The sequence below is a fragment of the Equus przewalskii genome, chromosome 13 (genome assembly GCF_037783145.1).
Source record: "Equus przewalskii isolate Varuska chromosome 13, EquPr2, whole genome shotgun sequence".
Lineage (NCBI taxonomy): Eukaryota > Metazoa > Chordata > Mammalia > Perissodactyla > Equidae > Equus > Equus przewalskii.
Window position 1 is genome coordinate 46,958,233 of NC_091843.1, and position 19,350 is coordinate 46,977,582.

At 40.9% G+C, this 19,350-nt stretch overlaps 1 protein-coding gene across 2 annotated transcripts in view; it reads left to right on the plus strand.

Moving 5' to 3' along the window:
- ALDH7A1 (aldehyde dehydrogenase 7 family member A1) overlaps positions 1-17,519 on the plus strand; it is a 38,671-nt gene extending 21,152 nt beyond the window's left edge. Inside the window, exons 10-18 of one of the 2 annotated variants that reach the window (XM_008529976.2) lie at positions 3,301-3,342; positions 5,841-5,935; positions 8,100-8,184; positions 9,371-9,477; positions 11,212-11,328; positions 12,252-12,349; positions 12,557-12,630; positions 15,827-15,902; positions 17,238-17,519. In XM_008529976.2, coding sequence (XP_008528198.2) covers positions 3,301-3,342; positions 5,841-5,935; positions 8,100-8,184; positions 9,371-9,477; positions 11,212-11,328; positions 12,252-12,349; positions 12,557-12,630; positions 15,827-15,902; positions 17,238-17,292 — 749 coding nt within the window. In that variant the 3' untranslated portion in view covers positions 17,293-17,519. The remainder of the gene's footprint in view (positions 1-3,300; positions 3,343-5,840; positions 5,936-8,099; positions 8,185-9,370; positions 9,478-11,211; positions 11,329-12,251; positions 12,350-12,556; positions 12,631-15,826; positions 15,903-17,237) is intronic. The other variant, XM_070569363.1, reaches the window with a different exon arrangement.
- Positions 17,520-19,350: the final 1,831 nt, after the last annotated feature.

Sequence of the window (19,350 nt, forward strand, 5' to 3'; positions counted from 1 at the left end):
AATTAAAGAAGACCTAAATACATATAAAGATATCCCACTTTCACTTTTTGGAGAACTTAATATTGTTACTGTCCAAGATCAATACAGTCCAAGTGCTCCACAAACTCAGTACAGGCCCTTTCAGAATGTCATCTGGCTTCTTTGTAGAAATTGACAAGCTGATCCTAAAATTCATATGAAATGCAAAGGACCCCAAATAGCCAAAACAATCTTCAAAAAGAAGAACAAAGTCAGAGGACTCATACTTCCCAATTTCAAAACTTACGGTAAAAGTACAGTAATTAAGACTGTGTACTGGCATAAGGATAGATGTAAAGATCAGAGGAATAGACTTCAGATCCCAGAAATACACCTTTACATTTATGGTCAATTGAGTTTTGACAAGGGTCCCAAAACATCTCAATGGGAAACAATGGTCTTTTCAACAAATGGTGCTGGGATAACCAGGTATCCACATAGGTATGTGTGAAGTTGACCCCTACCTCATCATATACACAAAAACTAACTCACAATGTATCAGACCTAAATGTAAGAGCTAGAACTATAAAACTCTTAGAAGGCGGCATAGGAATAGATTTTTGTGACCTTGGATGAGGCAATGGTTTCTTAGATGTGACTCCTAAAGCACAAGCAGCACACGAAAAAACAGATAAATTAGACTTCATCAAAATCCAACATTTTTGTTGTTTCAAAAAACCCCATCAAAGAAATGAAAAGAACAGTCTACAGAGTGGGAGAAAATATTTGCAAATCCTTTAGGTGATCAAGGATTTGTATCTAAAATATATAAAGACCTCTTACAATTCAACAATATAAAAAACCCAATTAAAAAATGGGACAGCATTCTAATGAATAGGTATTTCTTCAGAGATATACAAATGGCCGATAAGCATGTGCAAATAAAGGTGCTCAAGATGATTAGTCCTGCTTCTTTCACTAGGAGATTTCATCTTCTCCTTCTCCCTTCCCCTTCTTACTCAAAGCAGTGGTTTGTTCTCTCTTAAGTAGTACCATTAGTAGGATTACAATTTTTAAAAAATGTATCTGCCTGTTGTAAGTTACAGCTGCTTTCTTGGAGGGGGTTGGCGGTTCTGAGTGTGGTTAGGGAGCACATAGAGAACTGGAAGGATATAGAAAGTATAAGTCCCTCCTCTTCTGCCGCATATCACTTGAAGCCAGGCAGGAGGAGCCCATGTTAGGTGTAGAATTTTCTGTTTCCTTCCTTTTCTTAGCACCTAGGATAGTGCTCTGCTGCAACCAGCAAGCTGTCGTTAAATTAACTGTTGCAGTGGAGACAAGCTGAGGTAGTGCTCAGTGGCTTTTGGTAGTAACAGCCCTACCCCTTATAATTAATAACCACCTGAGGCTTAATTGTTTCAGAGTGGCAGAGGTGAGAACATAGTCTCCTGCTGTCACGTAAGCTCCTCATATCCAAAATAAATAAAAGTTACTCACGTGGAAGCTGATTTTAAAGTGCATTTAAGGAAAAATAAATTTATGTTTTAAAGATCAGTAGTAAATACAGCTCTAAAATTGAGGCAGGGGCCAGCCCTGTGGCCTAGTGGTGGAGTTCAGTGCACTCCACTTTGGCAGCCCAGGTTCACTCCCCAGGCGTGGACCTATGCCACTCATCAGTGGCCATGCTGTGGTGGCAACCCACATACAAAACAGACGAGGCTTGGCACGTAGCTCAGGGCAAATCTTCCTCAAGCAAAAAGGGGAAGATTGGCAATAGATGTTAGCTCAGGGCCAATCTTCCTGAGGGGGAAAAAAAAATTTGAGGCAAACAAATCTCAAATCTTCATGCTGGCGAGTATAAACTAAGAATGGCATTCATAGCCTGCTGTATAACTTTCCTAGAATGTAGGTTGGCATTGTATATCAGGAGCTCTCACATTTATACCCTTTGGCCCTGACCTAAGTTGATAACCAAGTTAATAATCAGTACCCAACATATTCAACACTAGAGAAGTAGCTAAATAAAATTTGGTACATCATCATGATGGAATACTATGCAGTGATTTTTTTTTTTAAACAGCTCTTAATAAGTTAGGGAAAAGGTATATTAATCGGAAAATAAAGCAAAATTAATTAGATAGTATGATCTCAACTAAATATAAATGCACAGAAGAGAGCTTGGAAGACACTATACCAAATTATGAAGAGAGATTTTGTGGTGACCTATGGCCCATAGCTTTTTGCCTGCTTGATGCTTGCTTCTTTTTAAAAATAATTTCTAGAATAAGCATGTTATTCAACTTTTTTGTGTGTGGTAGTAAATATATATATAACATAAAACTTACCTTTTTAATCACTTTGAAGTGTACGGTTCTGTGGCACTAAGTATATTTACATTGTCATGCAACCATCACCACTGTCCATCTCCAGAACTTTTTTGTTTTCCCAACTCTGTACCCATTAAAACTAACTCCCCATTACTGCCTTCTCCCAACCGTCGGCAACCACCATTTTACTTTCTGCCTCTGTGGATTTGACTACTCTAAGAACCTTATATAAGTAGAATCACACAATATTTGTCTTTTCGTGTCTGATTTACTTCACTTAGCATAATGTCTTCAAGGTTGGTCCATATTATGTGTCAAAATTTCCTTCCTTTTTAAAGCCGTATGTAGACATCACGTTTTGTTTATCCATTCGTCGATAGACACTTGGGTTGCTCCCACCTTTTAGCTATTGTGAATAATGCTGTTATGATCATGAGTGTACAAGTATCTGTTCAAGTCCTTGCTTTCATGTCTTTTGGTTAGGTACCCAGAAGCGGGATTGCTAGATCGTTGGTAATTCTGTGTTTAATTTCTTGGGAAATTGTCGTATGATTTCCCACAGTGACTGTACCACTTTGCACTGTTTGGAGTTTTTGGGGATGTAATTTCAAACTTAGGGAAAAGTTACAAGACTTATGCAAGGAATTCCTGTATACCCTTTAATGAGGTTCACCATTTGCTTACATTTTGCCCCATTTGGTTATCATTTTCTCCCTCTCCAACATACACACACACGCATTTTGGGTGCATATTACTTTTGAACCTTTGAGAAAGTTGCAGACATTGTGTTCCTTTACCATTACATATTTTGGTGTATTTCCTAAGAACAAGGACATTCTGTCATATAACCATGGTGCAATTATTAAAATTAGGAAATTGGACATTGATGCAAAATCATGCTATGTTTTAAATAGGAAAATAAAACTTAATTAGGATACGCTATGATTTGACACCATATAGCAGTGTGCATTAAATACTAAAATAGGCATTAATTTGCGTTTATATATTTTTAAAGGGAGAAGTTTGTTAGAGCTTGGAGGAAACAATGCCATTATTGGTAAGGCTGCCCTTTATTTTTCGGTTTGCTTGTTTTTCGGTTCAGAATAGCTCCAACAGCCATCCTGAATATATAGAACTTGTTTGTGTAGGAACTCGTCCCTTCTATACTATGTGTGTCTGTGACCTAATTCCCATGTTAGGAGCTTTACTTGTGAGCGGGACGCAATGGTTTGAAGGCAGAGATAACTAGGAAGGAAAGGGGTTCACGTTTGGAAAATGTTACCTGGGGCTTAGAACCTGTGTTTGAGACTTCCTAGTGTGGCATTGTTTCTTGTTTTTCCTTCTCCTATTTTCTGGAAACTGGCCACATGTTTCTCTAGAATAAGTAAGTGACTGTTCTGTCACTTGCTGATTCCTTTTGATTTCAAACATCAATTTGTCTTCAGAAGAATATTAAGTGCTTTTTTATTGGAAAGCAACACTTCCTTAAGGCATCTCATCGCTTACCTATAGGATTGGGTATTACTTCTTTTTTTCAACTGTTTGGCGCGAAAGGAGTCTACCAGCGTAACTTCTGGATACTGTAATGAGCATCAGTATGCTGAGACTTAGTAGAAGCATGGATTTTGTGATAGAAAGCAAAGCTTGCTAATTGTTATGTTGCCGTCATTATCATCGTGTTTAAAGGCCTGGATCTTAGTGGTGTGTACCAGAAGTTTAAGAAGTGCATGCTGAAGGGTGTGTTCTGGATGAACTCCTAACCTAGTTAGAGGGAGAGTTCGTTTCCATGTATAGTTAGCATTTAGTGGGCACTGGCGTTTGCCAGGTACTGTGCTCAGCTGTTTCCTATGCATCATTTTATCTAATGCCCACAATAATCCCATGAGGTAGATACCATTATTAATCTCATTCGGAGGTTACACTCTGAGGCTTCAGATGATTATGTGCCTGAAGTGACAGGCTCACCAGTGACAGAGCCAGCGATTGTATCCTGATAATCAGACCCCAGAGCACAGCTCTTTCCTTAACTCCTTACTATCATGTGTCAGCACCTCAGACATCATTATCCATTTTACGGATGAGGAAACTGAGGCTCAAAAAGGTAAAATAACACAATTAAAAAGTGGTGAAGGGGCTGGCCCCGTGGTGTAGTGGTTAAGTGTGCGTGATATGCTTCGGTGGCCCAGGGTTCGAAGGTTCGGATCCTGGTACAGACCTATTCACCACTTATCAAGCCAGGCTGTGGTGGCATCCCACATAAAATAGAGGAAGATTGCCACAGATGTTAGCTCAGGGCGAATCTTCCTCCAGCAAAAAGAGGTAAATTGGCAACAGATATTAGCTCAGGGCCAATATTCCTCACCAAAAAAAAAAAGTGGAGGAGATAGACAAGAACCCTGGTCTGTTTGGTTACACAGGCCACCTTCTTAACCATCTGCTATTTGAGAATGCTATTAAATTGGACAGGGAAAAGTTGAAGATATAAGAGGAAATTGAGACTGTAAATTTCTGGAAGGGATGAGAAGGAAGAAATTACAAATAACATAAATAGAAGGGTTAACCTTGTAAAGACTAGTTTTTCTTTCAAGGCGGAAGAGGAAGGAATAGACAAAAGTAGAGAGGAATTTGAAAGTGATTTTGTATTCATTTCTTCAGAGGAAGCTGAAAAAGGCCTTTTGTGTAAACACTTGGACAGGGGCTGACCCCGTGGCCGAGTGGTTGGGTTTGCCTGCTTTGCTTCGGTGGCCCAGGGTTTTTCTGGTTTGGATCCTGGGCATGGACATGGCACTGCTCATTAGGCCATGCTAAGGCGGCGTCCCACATGGCACAACCAGAGACACTCACAACTAGAATATACAGCTATGTACTGGCAGGCTTTGGGGAGAAGATGAAGAAGAAGAAAAAAAGAAGATTGGCAACAGTTGTTAGCTCAGGTGCCGATCTTTATAAAAAACAAACCAAAAACACTTGGACATTTTCCATGAAGTAGGGGGTGAGGTCCTTTGGTGCAGGAGTAAAAAGCTTGAGGGGTTTCAGAGACTTGGAAATCTGTAGAGGGGCAACGAGAGGAATTTAAGGGCATGGACTGCTGCAGGTGAGGGTGTAGATGTTGCTGGAGAGCATGGTTAGATGGTGATGATAATCAGAAGAATCCTCTTGCCCTCTCTGGTCCCAGGGAAGCCAGCATCAAGATGGGCCCTAGGCTGGAGACTGAAGGTAAGTCACTGACAAAGAAGATGGTGGGCTTAGAGAAGAGACCACATAATGAGGGGACAGAGGAGACTTAGTATCAGAAACTTTGCGAGATGAAAGATGAAGAAGTAGGAGCCTCAATTTACATCTGTACTTGGGTGAAGACCATAGAGCTCATTGCTCTATTCTCATATCATCTTCCTTGGAAGAAAAGTTGCCTCTGCAATGTGAACATGCTTATTTTACAGGGAAGTTCTGATGTTCTCTTATTGCGCTTTCTCAAGACATCATTTTATACCAGTTACAAGTACCTTGTCTGCCTACTTCGAGACACTGATGAGTGTGTGTTTGTGCTTCTTTAAGCTTTTGAGGATGCAGACCTCAGTTTAGTTGTTCCATCAGCTCTCTTTGCGGCCGTGGGGACAGCTGGCCAGAGGTGTACCACCGCAAGGCGCCTGGTGAGTGTGTCTGCATAGGCACGTGAGATTGTCCTATCTTCAAACAGTTTAACAAATTGTACTGTTAGGGAGGTGTCATAGAAGTACTGCTAGAAAAATGTATTCTCTAGATGTGGTTGGCAAACGTGTGGCCCTGCTGTCTTCTGTGCTCATGGCAGATGTTGCTAATCAACGAGAGACTCTGCCTTACCGCCCTCCCCCCAAGCTAAAAATAGTCTCACGCCAATTGATTGAAGTTGGACTGGGAGATGAGACCTATTTTCAGTCCTACATGTAGAATGATGTGGACAAAGTCCAGTGTCACTTGGAGAATCAAACAAGCTAAAAGTTTGAAAAATTCAAAAACTAAATCTGTAAGTCGAAGTCTTAGATTTGACTTGATGCGACGTGGTTTACTGAAAAGCAAATGACTCTGTCTGTGTGTTCTCTTTATATAGTCTGACCACATAGGTATAGGACACGTTAATACTAAGTATATATAACGAGATGTTGTTTAGCTTCAGTGTATGGGGTTTGGGAAGTTTAATGTTCACACTTAGACTTGAGCTGGATTTCAGTCTTATGTGGGATACAACCATGATTTTCATGACTCTTATGATACTGAAAAACTGTGTATATTGCAACCAAACAAGTTTTGGTTGGGTACAAAGTTGGGGTACATTTGCCATTTTTTTATTGTTGTTGAGTTTTCCTCGTAATTTAAAAAGAAATCGTTTACAATTAAATTACAGAGGAATTCGTTTTGAGTTTTTAATGTCACCCATCATGAATATGATCAAAATCTTTATAAGGCTGACATAATCTAAATTAATTAGAATAAAAGATATGTGAAAGTTAAGTCTTTACTTTTCCCATGACTTTTCTTTTTTTTTTAAAGATTTTTTTTTTAATTTTTCCTTTTTCTCCCAAAGTCTCCTGGTATATAGCTGCGTATCCTTAGTTGTGGGTCCTTCTAGTTGTGGCATGTGGGATGCTGCCTCAGCATGGCTTGATGAGCGGTGGCATGTGCGCACCTAGGATTTGAACTGGCGAAACACTGGGCCGCCAAAGCAGAGTGCACGAACTTAACCACTCAGCCATGGGGCTGGCTCCCCCCATGACTTTTCATTTTCATCTTTTCCTGTATTTTACAACAAATGAATATCAATCTTTCCTTTGTTTTTATATTACTCATTTGAAAGTTCTCAAAAAAGTCTAAGGTACGATATACTTATCTTGTAAGTACTTACTTACAATTTGTTAAATTTGTTCAGCTTAATCATTTATTACATTAATGCTAAGAAGGAAGCAGGGATGCTCGAAAAGATGGTAACCTTCATTACACGGTCAAACAAGAAATGACATAAAGGCAAGCATGTCTCTATTCAGTCAACTTTCATTTTTCCCTTGTGTCTTAGAGCAAATATACATAGCCATGCTTTATACTTAGTGCTAAATATTAGAAGATGCTATTAGTCATGCCCATATTGATTTCCATAGGGACAATTAGTGGTTTGTAGGAAAAACCATTCTGGTACTACAGACCTCTCCCTGACTAGTTCTCATAATGTTGGTCCATTCATCACATGGAGACCAACCCAGAGAATGGATGGTTTGACAAGTTCACCTCTGCCACTGGGAATGTAGCATGAAGCTCACATCCTACCCAGAATGAGTCCGAGGGCTGCCCTCACCTGCTTAAGGCCTCACTCTGGAGACCTGCTCAGCCTGAGGCTCAGGGCATGCGGTTACTTAGCAGAGGGAGGCTGACCAGACTGTTGTGGTGTGTGTTCACTAAGACTCGAACGGGTACCCTGGGAGACGGGTGTACTCTGAGGTTCCCTGCTAATTAACACTTCGAATTCTCTGGAACAGAAACAGACAGCATTGATTTGTGAACTTTGGCCAAGTAAGTCCTTAGAAACTTGATAAAGACATGGTTCTTGATTTTATTCTAACATTCACCTATGGGAAACTATTGTCTTCATGTAGTTAATATTAAAATTAGAAATTAAAAAATTTATTAAAATAATGATTATTTTAATATTTAAAAATTATTAAAATAAAAAACATACTTCTATTTTCAGAGATCACAATATTTCAAAAACTAATAATATTAAGAAAAATGGTACGTTAATGGATTTGTACATTTACTATTCCCATGACTGTTTCTTTTTTCACTTAGTTTTTACATGAAAGCATCCACGACGAAGTTGTAAATAGACTCAAAAAGGCCTATGCACAGGTTCGCGTCGGGAACCCCTGGGACTGTGAGTACTGATTTCAAAGATGCTCCTTTCGGACAGCTGGTGTTATAAGTGTTCTCATCTACTTTTTTTTTTTTCTCCTTTTCTGAGTTGATGGCATATGAAGCAGGTTCTTTGGCATTTGGAGGGACTTGTCTGCCCCTAGGTTAGGATCCTGAGTGCTTGATGTGGGCTGGTGGGTGAGCCTGGGCGCTGGTGTTTAGACGGGATGAGTTTGATGAGCTTTTCTCCCTTCACCACTGTTACCTTGACTGAGCCACCACCATCCTCTCTCGTGGAAGAATGCAAGTCGCTAAACTGACTTGCCTGCTTCCCCTTCTGCCTTCGACAGTAACCAGAGTGATTTTTAAAAATGTAATTAGATAATTCACTCTCCTGCTTAAAACTCTCCAGGGACTTCTCATTGCTTTTACACTGAAACCTAAATTCCTCCTGAGTCCCTCCTGTGCAGGCTTACAGTCTTTGGTGATCTGACCCTGCCTCCTCGCCTGCCCAGCTTCTGATCCCGTGTGTACCATTTGCCCCCTTGTCCCTGAGCCCCAGCTTCTCCCAGTGCTTCAGGAATTCCAGGCTCTGTCTTACTGCTCTCTGCTGGAAATGTTCTTCCCGTGACTGGCTCTGCTCAAATGCCACCTCCTGACTGAGGCCTCTCTAAATCTTCCTTCTCCCTCTGTGCCTGGGGTCATCTCTAATGCTCTGGTTTCCGGCAGCCATACCTAGGGCAGCATCAGTCTCTCCCCCTTGAGTTGCACACCACCTGCTGAGCCTGAGTTGATCCCATTGAGAGTGATCACACTGGAATGAATAAACAAGTCCTGTATTTTTAATGCAGTGCTTTGATTTAACTGATAACCAGTACTCTAAACCAGGGGTTGACAGCCAGATTTGCCCTACCACCCATTTTTGTAAAGAAAGTTTATCAGGACAAAGCCACACCCACTTGTTTACATATCTTCCATGCCTGTTTTCACAGTACAGTGGCAGAGTTGAGTGGTTGTGGCAGAGACCACATAGGTCATGCAAAGCATTAAATATTTACTATCTGACCCTTGATAGGAAAAGGTTGCTGACTCCTGCTGTAAACTGAGAGGATGTGTGAAGCGATTGGTCTGTTCATTGGGAAAGCTGTTACAATAATAAAATGATGCCATTTAGGGTGAAATGAAGAGCATTCCTTTTTTCTCTCCAGCTAATGTGCTCTATGGGCCACTCCATACCAAGCAGGCAGTGAGCATGTTTCTTGGAGCAGTGGAAGAAGCAAAGAAAGAAGGTGGCACCGTGGTCTATGGTGGCAAGGTAATGAAAACTGAGATCGCTAGTGACAAACTTTTACTTCCTTTCCCTTAGGCACAAGCAGGGCTCTGGGCAAATTGTTGAAGGGTCCCCGATGGCCATCTTTCTTTTTTCCATCCCTTTTGTAAGGAGGAAATATATGTGTTAAAGAATGACGCCATAAAACGCATAGAATATTTCTGGAAGGACATCAAAGAAACTCAGAGCCATGGTTGCCTTTGAATTGAGTCCCTGGGAATTTGTATGGAAAGGAGACCTCATTTTCATGGTACGGCAGAAGACTTTGTATACAGAGCAATTAGAATCCATATTTACTGGTTATTTCTAAAAGTCAGGTAAAGCAGGGAATCAAAAATACATACCAAAAACATTTTATTTTAATTTAACACATATAATTACATTTGTTTGATTCTTCTTATGTAGAACCAAGGTGTTTTCTTCATGTGTCGTAGGAATTTGTCTTCATCCTTACATAAGCTATGCCGATAATTTATTATCTATAATTTAGTTTCACTTTCTTTAAAATTTACTGAGAAACTGAGTCTCTTGCAAAGCAATCTGAGAGCAGAATCCTTTCCCTCAGTCATCTTATCAGTGACACACCCATATCTTATCGGACAGAGGTGTGTATGGATATTTGTGTATTTTTTTGGTTACTCACTAATATTGAGTTTTTTCTGAATCATTCAACTTAATCTTTAGAAATAGCTCTTTTTTTCCTTAGTGTAATATTTAAGTTATGTAATGTAATATGGCATTACAATAACAAATACAGCTGCCATGCACAGGATTGGGAGTAAATGCAGCTGACTCTTGGTAAATAACACAGCTCAGGGTGAAAGCGGAAAAACACAGGCTTCTGGAGAGTTAACCACCAGCCCGAGCAGCTCGCTGTGGGCATCGGGATATTTTATAGATGGAAAAGAGAGCATTAGTTGAATGGATGTGAACTAGTAATTTGGTTACATGGGGGTTGGTTAAAAGAGTGTCTGCAGTATCCCCTTTGGGAGTGTCTGACTTCTGTACAATGTGTATTAGTTTGCTAGGGCTGCCATCACAAAATACTGCAGACTGGGTGTCTTAAACAACGGAAGTGTTTCTTACAGTTCTGGCGGTTGAGTCTAAAATCAGGGTGCTGGCAGGGTTGGTTTCTGGTGACGCCTCTGTTCCTGGCGTGCAGACGACCACCTTCTCGCAGTGTCCTCGCGTGGCCTTTCCTCCATGCCTGGAGAGAGGAGGTCTCTGGTGTGTCTTCTTCCCCTTAGCAGGGCATCAGTTCTGTTAGATTAGGACCCCACCCATATGACCTCATTTACCTTTAATTACCTCCTTAAAGGTCCTGTCTCCAAATTCAGTCACACTAGGGGGTTAAGGCTTCAGCAGAGGAATTTGGAGGTGGGAGGCACGATACAGTCCATAACACAGTGGGTATAGATTACCTATTTTTAAGTGATAGAAATTTTAAAATAACCACCTGTAACCGTGTTTTTTTCCGTGTAACTTGGTCATGACACATGCACAGCTCTCTATCCTTGTCTCCTATTTTCTATTTTTCTCTGATCAACTAAGTTAGAACCAATGGAAGGCAGAGAAAATTCTCATTCATGATGGGAAGTTATTTTGGAGAAATAATTCACTTATAAAGGGTGTTTATTTTTTTCTTGTAAGTATAGGCAAAGATTGTATCCTCTGACAACAAAATGCTTTTATTCTTTTTACTTCATTCCTCTACTGAAGGTTATGGATCGCCCTGGAAATTACGTAGAACCGACGATTGTGACAGGTCTTGCCCACAACGCGTCCATTGCACACACAGAGACTTTTGCTCCGATTCTTTATGTCTTTAAATTCAAGGTAAAATGAGTTCTGTCTCTCTTTTCTCTAAGTTTGAAACAAATGCGAAGACTAGGAGAAAATGAAGGTGTATTAAATTTCACTCAATTCGTAATTAGGGAGATTTTAGAAAGTCATTCTGGTTGGTAGAAATTTGAAGGTTAAGGATAAACTATGATGAGATGAACACTTTAAGCCGTAGAGCCTGTCACGCCAGCTACCAGGGAAACCAGGACGAGCAGAGGACCAATGTGGGACCTTATGGAGAATGGGGCCCTCGTCTCATGTCACCAGATTCTGAACTGTGTGGGCCGTCAAGTCAGCTTCTACCCAGCATGAGACAGGCCCTAGGCACGCTAGCAAATATTTAGAGACTGATTCAAGGTTTGAATATGCCATGATTAATAGAATAATGAGAATTGCACCTTGTTGTAATTATATGATTGCATTTTTAAAAATCTTGCTTTGAATTGTCTATCATTGTTGCACATAACGTGACTGGACAGTATAATTTCATGTTTTGTAGTGTGTGTGTGTTTGACTATGAGTTCTTGAGCAAATTATTTAGCCTCTCTTGCCTAATCTGTAAATTGAGGGTAATATAAAACTGTGTCATAGGGTGAGTTAAGTAACTCAGTGCATGCTAAGTGCTTAGGTCAGTGTGTTGCGCACAATAAGAGCTCAATGAATATTAGCTATTATGTATATGTAGTAGCTTGGTTGGAAGAACGTACTCATCCGTGTGTTTCTCAAAGTACAATTAAGAGGAAAACCCCACAAAGCACTGTATAAGAGAAACATAAAATTAGTAAGATGCTGATTCTTGAGTTTCCTTTTGTGCACTAAAATTAGACTGGTACATGTCATGAAATGAGTGTACCATCAGTGAACTTTGACCTGAACACTGCATGTCATCTAACAGCTGCCAACATCTGTCTTTTTAGAATGAAGAAGAGGTCTTTGCATGGAATAATGAAGTAAAACAGGGGCTTTCAAGTAGCATCTTCACCAAGGATTTGGGCAGAATCTTCCGCTGGCTTGGGTATAACTTTGTCTATTTTCAAAACCTATCTAAGTCTGATTTGTGTGGCGAATGGACTTTAAAAAAAAGAAAATGAAATCATCGTAGTTGACAATCCGTTTTTCATCATTGAGAGTCTTAGAGGTTTTGTTTGGATTTTTTATTTATTTACTTTGTTTTTTACTTTCCTATCCATTGCTCTCACCGTGCCTCCCTTTTTACACACAGACCGAAAGGATCAGACTGCGGCATTGTAAACGTCAATATTCCAACGAGCGGGGCTGAGATTGGAGGTGCATTTGGTATGTAGAGAGTCGTTTCTCCTTTTCCGTGTTGGGCAGTGTATTCGTTCGCTGGAGCTGCCATAGCAAAATTCCACAGACTAGGCGACTTAAACAGCAGAAGTTGGTTTCTCACAGTTCTGGAGGCTGGGAGTCGGAAGTCAAGGTGTTTTTAGGTTTGGTTTCTCCCGAGGCCTCTCTTCCTGGCTTACAGACACCCACCTTCTTCTGCTGTCCTCACGAGGCTTTGTCTCTGTGCACACGCATCCCTGGTGTCCCTCCGTCTTCTTAGAAGGATACTGGGCCTGTTGGTTTAGGGCTCCATCCTTATGACTTCATTTAGCTTTACCTCCTTAAAAGCCCTGTTGCCACGTACAGCCACATTCTAAGGTATTGGAGATTAGGGCTTCAACAAATAAATTTTGAGAGGGGACACAACTCAGTCCATAGCAGGTGGCAAAGCAAAAGCAATAGTAGCTTTTAAAAAACTTTGACCAAGAAACTGAAATAATAATCTTATCTGGTCTAACATGCTTGAGAGAGCTTATGTTCCATATTTGGACTTATTGTCCAAGGTCCTGCGTTTTATTCTGAGATGCAGCATCACGTTAGGGTAGGGGCCCTTAACTCGAGATATGTGGAGCCCTGAAATGGTGGCATCTGTTTTGTGGGGAGAGGATCCTAACCCAAAAAAGAGTAAGAACCCCTGCTTTAGAGCCAGAAAATTTTACACAAAAAACTCTGGTGTTTATTTGCAAAGTGGGCATAGTAAATGTTAAACGTTATTTTTTATCTTAGATAAAATACCAAGTTATTTCTTTTCACTGGGACCTGCCCCTATTTTCTCTTAATAAGCCTTGAGTTCTTAGTGCTTAAACTTATTAATCCTAATAGTTAAAAAAAAAAAAAACCCTCCCACCAATCATATATTAAGTTTACTTATTAAAAATGATACAAAGTATAGTAAAAACAGATTGCCTTGGATTTTTTTTAAATATATGTAGAAGCAAAACAAACATGCGTTAATACCTGTAAAAGTTTAAATAATTAGTGGCATTCTTTTGTCTATTTTTGACCAAACACATAATTATTATTTAATGTGCAGACTTTGGACAAAGGTTCCCATTTTCATTTCAGCCCTTCACCCCTGCCCTCCACTATTTAGTGGCCTGAATATGTGTCTGCGTGCCCCTTCTCTGGGCCTTTAATCCCCGTTTCCAGCCCGTGCCTTCTCTCTCCAGTTGACTCTTCTTCATTTGAGCTTTCACTATCAATTTTTAAAGTTTTTTAAAAGTCTTAAAATGGAAAAAGCTGTTCTGCCCACACTTTTCTCTTCCTCCTTCTGTCCCATAGGCAACTACTTTGAGATACTTACTAAAAGAAAAAAAGTAAATTTACCTTTGAACGAACTTCAGCTTTTCTAAGTGGTGTGCTTTCACTCCTCTCTTTCACAACTTTAGACGTTATGGACTGACCCTCTGTTATGATAGATTAATCTTCTTAAACCCTGCCTCTTTTTCCCTGTGCATGATATGACATTATTGCATGGGATGAGGTGAAGAGGAAACCAGGTACAAGCTCCTGAGAGTCTTCTCCCGGTGGAGTCACATAAGATGTGCTTAATTCTACCAGCAATGGATTGTGACAAGACACGTGAAATGTTGTCTACCAGGAGAGCTCACGAGAGACTCGGCGCCCAAGGCTTTCATTGGGGGCTGGTCATATAGGCGCCTACTGCCAAGCACACACCAAAATTCCAAACTCCAGAAGGAAAGCAGGGGTTTATAGACCACACTGTTTGTACAAAAACAGTTTAAGCCCAGTGTGATGCCCTTGTCATTTGGGGAAAGTTTTATATCAGCGTAGGGACCTGTTTTCCAGCCAAGTTCCCAGATGCCAGCAACACTGCAAGCAGACCTGCAATGCCTTTTATGCTATTTCTGCACAATTTGTGGTAATTTTTTCCTCAGAATTTTAAATATATTACTCATTTGTCATCTCATTTCCAGTATTGCAGTTGAAAAGCCCGATCTACTTTGATTTCTGATTTCTTTTTTCCCTATTTCAAAATCTTTTAGGTTTGCCATTTCTGTCTGATATTCTGAAATTTCACAGCAATACGCCCCAGTGTAGATCTTTGTAAAAATTTCTGTTGGACAGTCAGTGAGCCAGTGATTGGCCTTAGAATATTGGGGCTCATAATTTTCAGTTCTAAGAAGTTTTTGCTAGTTTTCTTTTATTTTCATAGTATTTCTTCGACAACTTTTTCCTGTCTATTTTAAGTTCTAGAGCTCTATTATTTGAATGTTATCTCTTGAAGAATTGATTGTCTAATTTTATCTTTTCCCTCCTGTATTCCATCTCTTTATTCTTTTTTGCTTTTCATATGGGAGATTTCCTCAATTTTTTCTTCTAATCCTTCTATTAAGTTTTTTCTCCTCTGCTGTTTTTAAAACGACATTAGGTGCAGGCCCGGTGATGTAGCGGTTAAGTTCACGTGCCCCACTTCAGCAGGCCGGGGTTCACAGTTTCAGATCCCGAGCGTGGACATGCACACCACTCACCAAGCCACGCTGGGCAGCATCCCATATACAAAATAGAGGAAGATTGGCACAGAAATTAGCTCAGCAACGATCCACCTCAAGCAAAAAGAGGAGGATTGGCAATGGATGTTAGCTCAGGGCCAATCTTCCTCACCAAAAAAACAACCAAAATAACCCAACACCAAGAACTTATTTTCTTATGCTTTGATGGCATACTTTTAAATAGTATCCTTTTCTTGTTTTATGGAATCATTATCTTCTTGTAATCTAAGGATATCAGTATAACTTTTAAAAATATTTTATTATAAAAGCAGATTATGTTGTACAAAATTATGTATAGATAAGCATAAATGAGAAAATAAAATTATATTTCCACCTTCAAGAGGTTTCCACTCAACACCTTGGTCTAATGGTAAAGTTTTTTTAAAGGTTTTTTTGCTGCTTCCCGAGGCAGTTGTTTCTCTTAATTCCTTTTATTTTATTTCCCTCTTGGTTCTGTTTGCCTGTTTGTTTTGGTCTGTCTTGTATTGACGTGTTTGCAGAGGAGACAGTCTGGGCTTCATGTGAAGTCACTGGTCGGGTAGCTCTGGTCTCCTTGTGGTCTCCTCATCTCAGTGCGACTGAGGGGGCGTCCGCACAGAGAGAGACTGGGACCTGTTTTTGTGTTTCTCTAGGAGGAGAAAAGCACACTGGTGGTGGCAGGGAGTCCGGTAGCGATGCCTGGAAGCAATACATGCGAAGATCTACTTGGTGAGGAAGGCTGTGGGGAGACGGGTTTGGGCTTCAAGAGACTGGAATGTGCTTTTACTTCTCCTTTCTGCTCTTCGTGCAGTTTCACTTGAGTTCATTTGTCTAACCTCCCACAGCTCTCCCCTCCTCCAGGAGCATCCATTTTGTACCGTTATCTTTCTACTCTTCTCCAGCTTCAGCTGGTGCCCAACCCCCGACTGTGAAACTGTCTCCTTGGTGGTTTCTATCTAGAGAGAGCGTAGGAGCCAGACACGGGGTCAACCAGCAGCAGAAGCTGTCTGTTTAGCTCTCCCTGAGTGCAGTTTCCACCCTTGCAGATTGTAAAAGCAGTGGGAGATGGAGGTGGGTGGGGGCTGTGGGCCTGGCTGGCAAGCTGGGGGACGCCAGCTCTGGAATAGAGAGCATGACCCTTGAAAAGTGGATTAGCTTGTTCGCCCAGCCCGTAGGCAGCTGGCGAGGGAGCCTGCTTCTGGGGGCTTTTGACTAGGAGTTATTTCTTTTACTTGTGTTCTGTTTTCCTCCCCCTTGGGTAGAAATAGCTTCTTCCAAGTGCAATAAAGCAGAGTATGTGGGGTCAGGCCCATGTGGTGTTACGTTGTGGGAGGCACGGGGTGAGGCACCAAGGACACTCATCTTGGTCCCATTTACTGCCTCTCACTAGCTCTGTGACCTCGCCTGGGCGCCCCAACCTTGGCTCCTTAGCGCCTCAGTGACTTAGTCTGTCAGGAATTCCTGAGGTGCCTTTGGCTGTGGCTGGTTAAGTCTCACACACGCACACTCTACCTGATTCCCATTCTTTGAAGTCAGTCGTGTTCCTTTTAACTTTTCTTGTGCACCTGAGATCCAGAATGGCAAACGTTGAGCTACAGCCTTTTTGGAACTGATTTAATGGGGGTACCATTCCTCTCAGGAGAAAAACCAGGTGATTAGTTAACAGGGAAGCTTTTATTTTCTGAATTATTATAGTTTCCTATTTTATTTATTTATTATTTATTCCCTTCAGAATGAGAACATCTATGTTTTTCCTGCTAATTCAATGCAAGTTACTGAGAGAGATAAAGAAGAAAGTCACAATCCCCATATTCTTGTGCCCTGAAAACTAAATAGCGTGTATGATAGGCACCTTTCTAGACTTTTGTGTTTTTCTCCTCTTTTTTCTTTATTTTATAAAACTGAATCTATCTTAACATTGTTTTGTATCCTAATTTTTTTCTTCACCAGCTTGTAACTTGGACATTTCACCCTGGTGCTAGATGTTTTTTCATTAATGGCATAAGTATATTCTATATTATATATGTACTATCATTCATATAACTTGTTCGTTTTTTCCCCCAGTACCATCAACTACAGTAAGGACCTTCCTCTGGCTCAAGGAATCAAGTTTCAGTAAAGGTGACAGTAAACTGATGACTTCAATCTTTTAGCCGTTCTTGCAGCTCGTGCTTCTGAAGAAGACACAGTTAAGATTTGCCCTCAATAAATGCATCATTTTGAATATGACAGTGGCTAATCCTTTAGCTCCCGAGGCCCTGATTAAATCAAGAGACTCATTTTTTTTTTTAAAACTAAAATTGTCACAACATAGCCATATTTAGTAAAAGATTAGATGGACTTTTATGTCATTTGTAGTTCTTGATTTTTTTAAAAGTTTATGATGATGATTATAATTTAGAAAAAATAGTACATGCCATAGTAGGATTTTGCAAAACACAGAACAGAATGGAGAAGACAGTAGATGCAGGATCACCTCCTGAGGAAGTCCAGAATTCTGCAGCGAGTATTCATTCCCGTGACCCTCCTCTAGCGTGTATCGGAAAGGGTGTGATTGCAAGGGAGTTGTACCCCTTACGTGTAGAGGACCGGAGCACGACATCCGTGTGGAGTGACTCGCTCTGTTTAAGATAACTAAGGGTATTCATCACCATTACACCTTCTCTTACTCATGATGGCTTTTGTCACCATGGAAGAGATTTGCTGGGTGGACATATGTTTCGCTCCTGCCCCAGAGCCTGCACCTGCCAAGGATGCCAAGTGCACCTGCGCATAATTCTGTTGAAAGCACATCTGGATTTCTTAGGCAACCTTAGACCATTTTCTTTTCTTTTCTTTCTTTTTTTTTTTTAAAGATTGGCACCTGGGCTGACAACTGTTGCCAATCTTTTTTTTTTTTTTCCTGCTTTAACTCCCCAAACCCCCCCGTACACAGTTGTATATCTTAGTTGCAGGTCCTTCTAGTTGTGGGTTTTACCATTTTCTTTAGCTGTTAGGCTTCTGCAGTTGCCCTTGGATTTGTTTGTGGGGAATAGCCAGTATGTGTGTGGCCGCGTGTATTAGCGGTGAACTGGGGAAAGTGCACTGTCTTTGCTGAGACTCTGCCTCCTTCTCTTGAGAAGCTATGCAGGAGCTTTAGGAAGTAGTTCTGCCTGGGGCTTCTGTGGAGCCCACACTGGCTCCTGCAGTTCTCTCGTCTTCCTGGCAGTCTGCACTCCCACACTGGGTAGCAGCCGCCACTCCCTTGACTCCTGCCAGCTGGGCCCCGGGCAGAAGCCTTTTGAAGAAGGTGACATTTGTAGATGACCTGATGCACTAGGATGTGTGGAGAGATTGGACGACTGGCAAAGAGTATGGGATTGACTTAGGACACAGAAATAAGCAAATGAGAAAACTAAGCGATTGTAAATTTATCAGGGAAGGAAAGGCATTCCCGATAGCTCCACCGCCCACCTAAGTATGCCGTTGTCAACCCTGAATATAAATCAAGGCAAATACCGACAATGTGCCTATTTGAGAGCATGTTGGCAGAAAGAAGGGGCGGGTAGGTCAGAAGGCAGATTGCTCTTCACGGTCTGTAGCGGAAAATCAGGAATGCTGAAATCACAAAAGCAAGAAATAGGAACAGAGGCTTGTGAAGATGGGGAGGTAAATTCTGAAAAAGCATCGCCTCAAGGGAAGGCAGATTGGTGGGCACGGGGACAGGAGGGATTGCTCTTTTTCATAACAAGCTTTGAGAGATTGGACTCTCTAAATCAAGAGAATGTATAATTCTGATAAAAATTAAAGGCAGCAGAAATGACCATGATGTTGAAGAATCAGATGCTTGGAGTCCTGCATTTCCAGCCTCCTCTCCTCCACCCCCCTCCCCAGCACACACGTGCACACTTGTCTGCTCCCCATTATTGACCTAGAGGCCCTCTAAGTATCTCATGAAACGATCCTACCAAAAGCCAAAATTTGCTCCCTATTTGAAAGTTCAAAATAGACTAGATTAGATTGTATTTGAGATACATATACTTTTTAAAATAGGTGGTTGCTTAAGAGAATCATGCAATTTGGGCATTAACTTTAAAAGTCTTGCTATGGTTTTTCTTTTTAGGTCACAGTCTTATTTAGTGACTATAATACTGTCTGAGGAAAGTAAAGCACAGTTTAAAACATTTTTAGGAGTCAT